General features: G+C 32.3%; 1 protein-coding gene across 1 annotated transcript; it reads left to right on the top strand.

The window, feature by feature from the left end:
* Positions 1-1,383: 1,383 nt before the first annotated feature.
* LOC120780588 lies at positions 1,384-2,337 on the top strand. The gene is made up of 3 exons (XM_040112848.1): positions 1,384-1,606; positions 1,672-1,986; positions 2,047-2,337. Exons 1-3 carry the CDS (start codon positions 1,575-1,577, stop codon positions 2,288-2,290), a joined length of 591 nt encoding a protein of 196 aa, XP_039968782.1. The 5' UTR covers positions 1,384-1,574; the 3' UTR covers positions 2,291-2,337.
* Positions 2,338-12,419: the final 10,082 nt, after the last annotated feature.

The raw sequence follows: 12,419 nt of genomic DNA, 5'->3' as shown, positions 1-12,419 counted from the left end.
GATGTCCGTTATCTCTAAAAGGAGCAATTAAAAATCTTGAAACAGGATATGCTGAATCGGCTAGAATAATTGCATCTTTCGCAAGTTTTATTTGTCCAGATGTAAAGTGGACATTTTTCCACACATTGGCATCATGACCTGGGTAGCCGATGAACACATCTAAAAAACAGAACTTACTGTCGCATATGGCCTAAATAATTGAATATATAGTATAACACTTATCTTAAAACAGATCTATTAGTCAAGTACATACCTGCATAATAACTGAAAAATTTCCTTTACGGTCATAATAACTAATTGCATCTGTTTGAGGAGTGTTAATTTTGAAATGCGTTCCACCTAAGCATCCAACAACAAAAGGAAATGAATTTACCCGGCTTGTTTGAAAGTTTTCCATTATTTTTTCTGCTGTAAAACTGACGGCCAACATATTTCGTTTTTAAGTTTGCAGATTGTCTTGATTGTTTTGAGGAAAAGTTTGTGGGCAGTTCCTTGCCCAACATTAAATCTATCGGCAGGCTCACGATATGTGACTCTACTATTGCTTAGCTTCCAAAGAGTCATATGCAAGGAATGTTCCAAGGAATAATTCCCGAGGGTGTTGACCAAAATGGTTCTAACGCATTTTTCAAGACCTATGACAAATTAATTTATTTATCAGGTACTTCCACAAAGTAAACAACAATACTTACTGCAAATGTTTCACGAGTCATGCGAAAATGCGTGAAATATGTATCATCATGGTACAATGGAATTGTTTTCCAAACCTTTGTCATCTTCGTCACTGTTCTCTTTTTTGAAATTTCAGCGAGGAACCACTTTCTCTTTCTTAAAAAGTTTTTTTTTTCTATTTTTTCCGTACTTGATCAGGAAGTTATTATCACTGCTTTCAAAAGTATCTATCGCTATATTTATTACAAAATTCATGGTTAAACTTTCACATTCGGTCACAATTCGCGCAAAATATTGCAATTATTTTGCTTAAATATCAGCTAAGCATCTGCAACACTGTTGCAAATTGAGTATCAGGGCTGCAATATTGTCGCAGTTATGGAGTGTCTCGAATAAGCCCTATTACTTCATCATTAAACACCTTTGCAGATACAAAGTATTCGGCGCTTCGGCCACTCCAATAAACGAAACAATTAATTTTAAGAAAAAAAAAGATTTGTAAAAGGATAAAGATTTTCTTAATAAATTATGTTCTATACTATAGACTTGAGTGACACGGGTGTTTTTGTTTCAAATGTGCGTGATAACCATTTAAAAATTTATACGTATAGTACATGGTTATTACTAACGTAAAAATAGAGATCCTTATATACTGACTACAAAGTTAGATTCCTTTTAATTATATGTAAATATCAGTACATAATTTTTCAAATGTCTTTAATTTTACTTAATTTTAGAAATACGTCATTTATCTCTTATCACCTCTCTACGAAGAGCTCACCAGTGAAGGGGACAATTCAAGCCATTGGAAAATTAAATTAAGAAAATTAGCAAGGGAGTTTCTTTGCAAAGGTGGATATGAGCCGTGTATTGAAGAAGCTCGATATACTTTTCAGAATTTGATGGATCAAAACATTATAGATTTCGGAATACGGTCAATATATCCTTTGAAAATATTTTTATTCAATCTTTAATTAATTACTAAAATTTTATTTGTAGAATTGAAAATCTGCATATTTGTCCAATTTTAAGATGGGGTACAATGAAAGAGTGGATACTCATACTAAATTATGTGATAAATTTCCCCGAAAATGGAATAAAGAGTGAAAGAACATTTCTACTGAAATCATTAGTTGGATGTCCGTTTCAAGAAAATAAAATTCATCACTTACTAAATTTGACGCTATTACAAAATAACTCAGTATTCTCTAGCGGGGATTTATTTATAATTATTAGAACATTAGCCAAGGAACCTGTTGGATATAAAACTCTCTTTGAGGTTCTGTCGAATAATTTTATGGAAATAAAAGTTCGGTAAGTAAACGCAAATAAATATGGTTGACTTAAATAAGAACAATTTTACTTAATTCACAGTTTTCAAAATGAAACCAATCTATGGGACACTATAATAAGTTCGGCTACTGGAATGTTTATAACTCAGCAAGGGTATGACAAGGTTACACAACTATATAGAACATTCAGAGGATTATTTAATAGTGCAGATCATATTATTCAAAGATCTATAAGAAATATCAAAGAAGAAGTTAAATGGAGTAATGAAGCTATTCCAGACCTTGAGAAATGGCTTGATAATTATTTTAACAAAACACTTCAATAAATTTTGCACTTAACAAAAAATAAATGATTAAACATTGAAAATATCTATATCAGTTTTTGAAGAGAAAAGGTACACAATATATCTTCTAGTTTTTTATGTCCGAACTCCATTTTGGATTTTTTGTTAGTGTCACACCAGGACCGCATCCAGGATTTCGGAAACACCTTCCCCTGTTTTTTGAAAAGTGTATGTTCTAACTTGCTCTTACTTTCACTCGGAACTCTAAATGTACCTTGGTCGTTGCTCAATACATATTCAGTGTCGAACTATGTACATTTCTTTTTATATTGTGTTTAGAATTCCTTATATCAACAGCAACCCCTTCTTGATCGTTTTCGACTCTAAGAAGTATAAAAAATAGGCTTAGAAACACAAAAGCGTTTCAATGGTTTTGATTCTTTAACATTCATAGGAATACGCATAAATTTAAATTAAAGCATTTTTTACATAGGCTCCTAAAATTAAAAAGAAGAATTATTAGATATTTTTTCTTGTGTCTATCCGAAAGGTAAGAAAGAACTCACTCTGTTTACATTGTTTCATGGATAAGTTGTTATAAAGTGATCAGGAAAAGATTCTGCGAATCCTCATTTTTATATTTATATTAGACCCGAGATTCTCTGTTTCCTCCTCGGTTTTAACATTTTAACGTCTTGCCCTTTACTTAGTTATCTCTCTCCCTAGCATATGATCTAAGCTTAATGAAACCTATTGTCATTCTACTTACATGTTTTCAACCGGTGAGCACCATCATTTGAAAATGCACTGCTGGTGCTAGCGACTCCGCCGCCGCTTTTTAAAGTTTAAATACACAAAAAACAAACATTTATTTATTTGTATATCAGGCAATATGTTTTAATTTTAAAGATTAAGATTAAGTGTAATATCTAGTCGTAAATTTGTATAATTGAGAAACCCATATCAAATAACAAAGGTAATATAAAATGAAAACGCACGCACATACACTCAGTTGTCGAATTAAAATCAACCCCTTGTCGTCTGACATTATACATACATGCATTTAGATATTTAAGATAGATTTAAAAACTGTATAAAACGACAACGACAACTAACAAAATTTCGAATGAAATAGTTTCTCACTCAATGAAGATCTTTATTTGTACCTTATCAGCGGTAAGATTTTAAAGAATTGCATTGAGTTTACAAATACTAATGTAAATTAATTGAACATTGGTATTCCCTGCTACAGGCGGGGTCCCGCCCACACTGTATTGTCAAGCCATGCTAGAACTGTGAATTCATAAACCTTTACTCTGGGTTCTGTAGTTTATATTTGGGCCTACTGAGTCGCCGTTTAGCACTACTTCTCAAGGCCAAAATGCCTCCTCACTCTTTCCCTGCAGGATTATCCATCTCGTCTTAAGCTTGCTGCTCTTTCATCTTGAATTCTTGAAGCGCTATGGCGACCCGCCCTTTTATTTTACTTCAAACCAATTTTGATTGCAGGATGTTGCTCACACTGTTGTCGGTCATCTTCCCATATACCTCGAGCAGAAGAAAAAAATACATGAAAAGTAATAACTGGGTTTAGTTTTCGTAGGCAAATGGGTCGTTTTCTTTATTTTCTCTTTTTAAATACAATATTTTTCTTAAGCCTAGATACAAATATTAAATTTACATTCTAAGAAGTTTATCTAAAATCCACATAAGATAGACCATATGTTGTAAGTGGAAAGGTTCATCTATGAATTACATCTTAGGACCACTTAAGGCGGACCGTATTAGCAAACTACAATGTTTCATCTTGCATTCTAAAAACTACATATCCAATCCACTTAAGACGGACCATATGGGTCGTAAGTAGGGTTGCCAGACGTACTATATTTATAGTATTGTACTATATTTTTCGCGTGAATACTATATACTGTTCACAATAAATATAGTACGCTAAAATACTATATTTATACTCTAAGCAATTTAATTCATAGTTTTCTAAAAATTTGAATCCCTATTCATGCATAATTTTTTATTTTTTTCGCAACTGCGAAAATCGGCTGATAAAGCTGTGCATAAAAGGTTGTTTGAATTTGCGAATATCTAACATATCGATAAATCGATAAAGCATTTTAGGCACTAGCTCAATCAGCTGTTTTTCGCAGGTAAATTTTAAGAATGTCTTCAAGTGGTTGCAGCATATTATATGAAACACCTAAAAAACAGAGAAAAGTTAAAGTAAAAAGACTGCAAAATTTTAAAATCGAATGGAAAAGTAAATTTCCATGACTTGAAAAAGATGAAGATCAGTTTAAAGCAAAATGATCTATCTGTGCAATAACTTTTTCAATTAATAAAAGTGGCATAGGTCAAGTAAGATTCAAAATTGTTTAATACGTGGTTTTTAGTTTAAAGTTATCATTATTTTAGACAAAACAGCATAGTGAATCTAACACGCACGCAAGTAAATTAAAAATTACGCATCAATCTTAAATAATTTTCTACGATTGGGTACTGCTGAATCAAACGAATCTAAACAAACAACGGCTGCTGAGTCAGCCTTAGTTTACCATACAGTAAAGCACAACCTTTCATATAACAGTTCAGATTGCAGTGCCAAACTTAATAAATTACTTTATGCCGAATCTGAAAATGCTAAAACCATTCAATTGGGTCGAACGAAACAAGCAGCAATTGTCGAAAATGTTCTGGGCCCATATGCATTGAAACAAGCTCTGACACATATAAAAGATAAAAGTGAATTTTTTGCATTGCAAATAGACGCGTCAAACCGAAAAAATGTAAAACTATTCCCTCTTGTTTTCAGTACTTCGATACAAAAGCAGGAATCCAGCAAAAGCTTTTAGACTTTTATGAAAATCCAGATGAATCAGCAGATGGAATGTTCACAGCAGTAAAAGATTCGTTAACGCGTAATAATCTATCGCTTGATAAAATAATTGCGCTTAGTGCCGAGAATGTAAATGCTAATTTTGGAAAACACCATTCGCTTTTGAAAAAATTTTTTTTTGCTGGCAGTGTTAGGCTTTGCATTCCATACAAAGTGTATTTGAAATTGTTTGTATATGGAAGGAAAGCAAAAAAAAAAATTTTAATCAGCCGTAGTTTTCAGCAGCTTTACAATTACACTTAATGGCACTTAAATTGGATAAGACATAAAACTGTATAGCAACCAACATTTTTTTTTTAAATCCTTACAACAAAGTTTCAAATTTAGATGAAATTTTGCTGAGTTTTTCTTTTTTTGCCCAAAGTTTGAAATAAAGATTTTTATGGGTTTTGTTAGATAAAGAGCGATATTTAAAAAATAATAATATGCTCTTAACAAACAAAAGAAAAATAGTCAAAATTTATCAATATGTCGCAAATCTATTTTATAGCCAATATAATATAATTTACGGCGAATGTAATATTGGTAATATTTTTTAAGTTTTTTTTGCTTTTGTTTTCAAAAAACTTAAAGTGGGATTGAACTATTTACTGTTTCATTATTGGTATTCAATCAAATGCTCTTTGAACTGTATACGGTTAATTGCAGTTATACGAATACCATTTTTTTTGTTTAAAACTGACTGGATTTGAATTGTTTTGTTATGTTCTTATATCTTTTTTTTAACAAAGAATTAAAGAATCAATTCTTGACTTTTTATGAAAAATACTATATTTTTATTGAAAATACTATATAAAATGAAGAAAACTACTATATTCCATAGTTTGAGAGCTGGCAACCCTAGTCGTAGTTGTCATGTTACATATTTATGATAAATAATATATAGGTTCATGTAATAATAAGTGGTGGTACTAACTTGGATGTTAAAGGTACTCTCTTCTTATTTTCTACCACGTATATTATGATTTCTCTAGGGACGGCTTTTATTAAAATCCGTTGCCGTAGATCCACATCACAGCTTTGTTTTCTTTTTCTGATATCCAAGTAGCAACGCTAAAGTTTTTAAATTGCTTACAGACTATCGCCACATATTCATTCACATACTCTTCTCTGCTTCAGTAACTATTGAACAGCTTATCACTGTCAAGGTGACTGTTAGGTTAATTTGTACTACCTTTAATTTGATTTTTTGTACACCGCTTATTATTGGAATATTCGGCATCCATCGTTGTGAGATATTGTTTCACCTGCATTTTTGGTTCTCGTATTACCTCATACCACTGCGTGTTAGGGTTTTATATAAAATCTTAAGCTAATCGAGAAACTATAGAGTGATAAAGTGTATATATGTATACATGACTAACAGCCCTAGCCGATCTGCCTGGCTTCGCACGGGTATTAAACAATCATTTCAAAAGTTATAATTTTGAACACACCCTCTAGCACATACTTTCTCGTTTTTGCGTGGGGTCATTAAAAATGAGTTGATGTATGATTAAAAATTAAGGAAATTCGAACATGAAAGTATATTTTTTTGTATTATTACTATTTTTTTAATTTTTGTAAAAACGCCTTTACTATATACATACATATTTCACTTTCCCTGCTCCTGAAAAATAATCTGAAGAGTTACGATCTAAGTTTTGTTTAAAACATCTTATGTATATATTGTTGCTATTCAGTGCGGTTTGTAGTTCGTTAATTAAATTATCTATTATCATTGGAGCTATGTTTTGACCGTAACGATAGCTGATTTGCATCTGAAATGAAATAGATTTCCAAGAATTGTGGACTTTGACCTGATGATGGTAGAAGGCGACCTATTAGATGATACACTTGCCCCTCTACTTTAAAAGTAGGCATTAAATTATCTTCCCTTATTTTTTTTGCGTGGAAAGACGGCATTTGTCGTTTAAGAAATCTACAGAATGTGTGTAATTATTTGCTAATAAATTTTTAATGGCTATGATTAGGAGGGAAGACTGTTTACCATAATCAATCTGTAGATCGTATCTGAAAGCTAATCTGTTACTATTAGCTAAAACTTGATTACGACTTCTAGTCGTTGATGCCCGTTGTCTTTCTCTCTGATTATGAATCTTGTATATTTCTTCAAGCCAAAATCAATGTAGTAAATGATACAAAACAAAATCACTTTATTCAGAATATTTCCTTGAATCTGAATAACCTATTAAGCTATGAGGTTATTACCTTTAGTCAGCATTTAAGTAAATATGATTTATAACTAAATGCATATTTTATTGCAAAACATATGTATGTAATAATTCAAATAAGTAATTATGATTTGTAAGCAATAACTCATTGTACTATTAACTTGAATCATTTTAATGAATAAATTGAAAATTCAGTCTGATTCAAATATCCAAACCAACTGGTATCTCTGGGGTATAATTCGGTATTAATTTTTAAAAACTTTCGAGCAACAGTGAAATGTAAAAATTGCGCAGTGGGTAGGAACCATTTAAAAGGATTCATTGACACTAATTGTGTTTAAAAAAAAAAAAAAAACATTTTTTTTCCTCGAAAACCGGTATATTTTACTTGTACATAATTCCCTATAATAATTCTGCGATTCTGTAGTCAACTCAGGAGTTCACCAGACCCTCCAGAATATAATTTAAATATGTAAAACAACTCAGATAAACGCAAAAATAGACACAACCGAAGGTGTAGTGAACATTTATTGTGAAATTACTTTGGAAAAAGTGTGCAGTGAACGCTAATAAAGCAAAATAACGTAACATCACTTTCCATAGATTTACAGGAGAAGCAAAAAACAGTATAAAAAAAAAACACTTGAGATATTGAAACTGTTTAAATGAGTTAAGCCCCCCCCCCCCCATTCTATCCGGGAAAAAGTGTCGCATCCTAGCACAACTTAACCCCCCTGAGAAGAACACCACACTTAACATCGGAAAACAACACACCTGGGACAAATTGCATTTCACCACAGCAGATGACAACTATCTAACTAACAAAAGGATTGGATCATCGCTGCTTTGAACACATTCACTTATACTTTCGATAACGACAACGCTCCTGCGCGCTACTTAATTCTTCAACCATCCCGAACGTCAATATACTTCGTCCAAGCGATCATACAACAAAATATTATAATATATATATTATTAAATATTATTGTTACTTGTACAAATGAGCATCCTCCCCAAGGCATCCACACACACACCACACGATCACACCACATCAACTTCACCAAAGCTTATATTCCACCCTACACACCAACCAACCACATCACACCAGCTGATTCCACACACAAAAGAAAGAAAAGGGGACCAAAAGGACAACTGCAACTCACTTCGCTTTCGACTTTAACCGTGGGCAAATACCTCGAACGAGCGTTTTCTTCAATATCCAGTTTTTCGCAAGTTAAATCGCCAGTTTTTTTGGCAATCCATATCCAGTTTCTTCGGCAGTTAAATCTACAGTTCTTCATCCAGTTTCTTCGGCAGCTAAATCTACAGTTTTCCGGCAATTAATATCCAGTTTCTTCGGCCGTTAAATCTACAGTTTTTTCGGCAATCAATATCAAGTTCTTCGGCAGTTAAATCTCCAGTTCTTCATCCAGTTTCTTCGGCAGTTAAATCTACAGTTTTCCGGCAATTAATATCCAGTTTCTTCGGCCGTTAAATCTACAGTTTTTTCGGCAATCAATATCGAGTTCTTCGGCAGTTAAATCTCCAGTTCTTCATCCAGTTTCTTCGGCAGTTAAATCTACAGTTTTCCGGCAATTAATATCCAGTTTCTTCGGCCGTTAAATCTACAGTTTTTTCGGCAATCAATATCGAGTTCTTCGGCAGCTAAATCTCCAGTTCTTCATCCAGTTTCTTCGGCAGTTAATCTCCAGTTTTTCGGCAGTGCATAGTGTTATAAGCATTTTTCTTACTCATTACTTTTTATAACGTTAACACTCAAATTGTTAAAATCCTGATAAAATACCTACAATATACCTATACACGCGTATACCCATTTTAAAACCAATTCGTCAATTCGCCAATTTCATTTTGTTTTTTTTTTTTACAAAACAAATTTGGTAGTGATCGTGAAGGTGAGTGAGAAAATAGAAAAGCATTTGCAGTGCACAGTAAAAACGGTGAGTTAGTGAAAAATACATGTATAGTGACACATTCACTTATACTTTCGATAACGACAACGCTCCAATATACTTCGTCTAAGCGATCATACAACAAAATATTATAATATATATATTATTAAATATTATTGTTACTTATATTAAGTATAATAACGAAATGATAAACCATACATATATTAGGGTGTCCGTTTTTTCCCAAATTTATTTTTGAGTCTGCAGCGCTCTCAAAATTTTTAGTAATTGCCCTAAAAAAAATTATGAAATCATATGAGCTCTTAATATTGATATTAACCCGTGCCGCCACGACGATTTATTTCCCATTTAAATAACATGGGGTTTTCGTACTTTTTGTAATTATTTTTTTCTACATTGCTGCGGCACCGAATTATTTTTGTAGGAAATTGAACGTTCTCAAACGTTCGTCAAAGTTATCCAAGGTCAAAGTTGAAAGTTTTTGATGTGAAATTTGACACAGATATCACTGACTGATCAAAAAAAAACATTTCGATTTTTTTTTTTAAATTTCAGAGAAATTTTTGTAGAACCTTCAATTTCCTACAAAAATAATTCGGTGCCGCAGCAATGTATCAATTGGTTTCGCAATAAAAAAAAAATTTGCAAAAAGTACGAAAACCCCATGTTATTTAAACGTTTCATAATTTTTTTAGGATATTTACTAAAAATGTTGAGGGCGCTGCAGACTCAAAAATAAATTTGGGAAATAACGGACACCCTAACATATATGCGTATACGAAACTTATCGGATTTCATTTTAGTTATTGGTGAGGTTTTGAGTGTAGTGACTTTTCAAAGATATTCGATGGCATTCTTCAAAATAAAACATACATTTTAATCATGGTCCTTGAGCCTTACTGACAGGCACCTTCGGATTTTAACAAAACAAAAATTTATTAAAGAACAAAAACTAAACGGAGTGCGAATAAAAGTGAAATATAAACCTTAAAGTGCCGTGGAGAAAAACAAAAGTGCAATGAGGTGACGAAAAAAATATATACATATATTTATACATTTTTGTAAATATATATATGTACATATATAACAACGAAGTGAAGTTCTGTTTACAAATAATAAAACAAAGCGCTGTGATACCAAAAAAACATACATACATACATATATATAACAGAGAATTATATGTACATATGTACATACACTTGTGTATCTCACTACCAAAAATAAACAAAATGCAGTGACACAAAACAAAAAAACTATATTTACATAAATACCTATATAACAAACAAAAAAAAACAACCTTATCAAAAGACCGCAGCACAACAAGAAGGAAATTAATTTCGTTCCAACAAACAAAAACAAACGTGGCGCGAAACTGCCAAACTAAAAATAAAAAACAAACAATATTCGGGCGCGAAACCTAAAAGCAACAAGTAAGGAAGGGCTAAGTTCGGGTGTCACCGAACATTTTATACTCTCGCATGATAAAGTGATAATAATTTACATACTTTTTAATTTTGCTGTAAAATTAATTAGATTAGATCAATTTGTGTACTTTGAGTGCTAAATTGTATTTTCATTTCCTAATGTATATATTATACAGAGAAGGCATCAGATGGAATTCAAAATAGCGTTATATTGGAAGAAGGCCTGGTTGTGAACCGATTTCACCCATATTTCGTATATGTCATCAGGGTGTTAAGGAAATAGTATGTACTGAATTTCATTGAAATCGGTTGAGTAGTTCCTGAGATATGGTTTTAGTCCATAAGTGGGCGGCGCCATGCCCATTTTCAATTTTTAAAAAAAGCCTGGGTGCAGCTTCCTTCTGCCACTTCTTCCGTAAAATTTAGTGTTTCTGACGTTTTTTGTTAGTCGGTTAACGCACTTTTACTGATTTTCAACATAACCTTTGTATGGGAGGTGAGCGTGGTTATTATCCGATTTCTTCCATTTTTGAACTGTATATGGAAATGCCTGAAGAAACCGACTCTATAGAGTTTGGTTGACATAGCTGTAGTAGTTTCCGAGATATATACAAAAAACTTAGTAGGGGGCGGGGCCACGCCCACTTTTCCAAAAAAATTACGTCCAAATATGCCCCTCCTCAATGCGATCTTTTGTGTCAAATTTCAGGTTAATATCTTTATTTATGGCTTAGTTATGACACTTTATAGGTTTTCGGTTTCCGCCATTTTGTGGGCGTGGCAGTGGGTCGATTTGGCCCATCTTCGAACTTAACCTTCTTATGGAGCCAAGGAATACGTGTACCAAGTTTCATCATGATATCTCAATTTTTACTCAAGTTACAGCTTGCACGGACGGACGGACAGACGGACGGACGGACGGACAGACGGACGGACAGACAGACATCCGGATTTCGACTCTACTCGTCGCCCTGATCACTTTGGTATATATAACCCTATATCTGACTCTTTTAGTTTTAGGACTTACAAACAACCGTTATGTGAACGAAACTATAATACTCTCGTTAGCAACATTGTTGCGAGAGTATAAAAAAGAAAGATTAATAGTATAAAATGGTAATAATATCTTTAAAAAAGATTAATATTATCTGGAAGAATAGAATATATTAAATACAAATAGAATTTACTCAGAAAGCAAAAATTAATTAAATAAAAATAGTGATAAAATCTGAAAATAAGGAATAATTAAATAAAAATCAGAATAATATCTAAAATAAAAGAATAATATTATCTGATTATTTAAAATATAAAGCAAACATTTGTTTTCACATATTATTTTGGATTGTGCAGGCCGCCTTAAACGCATAAAATATATATGTACATATACATACGTATGTACATATGTATTTATTTTTGCGCAGTCCAATTTCAAAGTACACACACTTTTTTCACATACTTACTTAACAATTGATATTTGCCGCTTCTGATGATATACTATGTACATAACTGCTGCTGCTACTTCCAATTCAGTTCTGATTTCCAAAGCTATAAAAATAAATGAACTAATTATTTTCAAAATATTGTTAAAAAAACGCATAAAATTCATTTACTTATCTTCTTGTTGTATGAGCCTCCTTTACGATGGTACGATCACGGACGACATGCGTCTTTCATTCGTTTTTTTTATTACCCTTTTTGGGATTTTCTATTGTCACTATTGACAATAATAAAAAA

Source organism: Bactrocera tryoni, unplaced genomic scaffold, assembly GCF_016617805.1.
Source record: "Bactrocera tryoni isolate S06 unplaced genomic scaffold, CSIRO_BtryS06_freeze2 scaffold_25, whole genome shotgun sequence".
Taxonomy (NCBI): domain Eukaryota; kingdom Metazoa; phylum Arthropoda; class Insecta; order Diptera; family Tephritidae; genus Bactrocera; species Bactrocera tryoni.
This window is presented reverse-complemented; position numbering and strand designations above follow the sequence as displayed.

What these genes read in the sequence shown, in the direction of transcription:
- LOC120780588 (XM_040112848.1), top strand. Translation starts at nt 1,575, where the DNA reads ATGGATCAAAACATTATAGATTTCGGAATACG. An exon ending in ATTATAGATTTCGGAATACG is followed by an intron (nt 1,607 to 1,671) that starts GTCAATATATCC and finishes TTTTATTTGTAG; the next exon opens with AATTGAAAATCTGCATATTT. An exon ending in TTTATGGAAATAAAAGTTCG is followed by an intron (nt 1,987 to 2,046) that starts GTAAGTAAACGC and finishes CTTAATTCACAG; the next exon opens with TTTTCAAAATGAAACCAATC.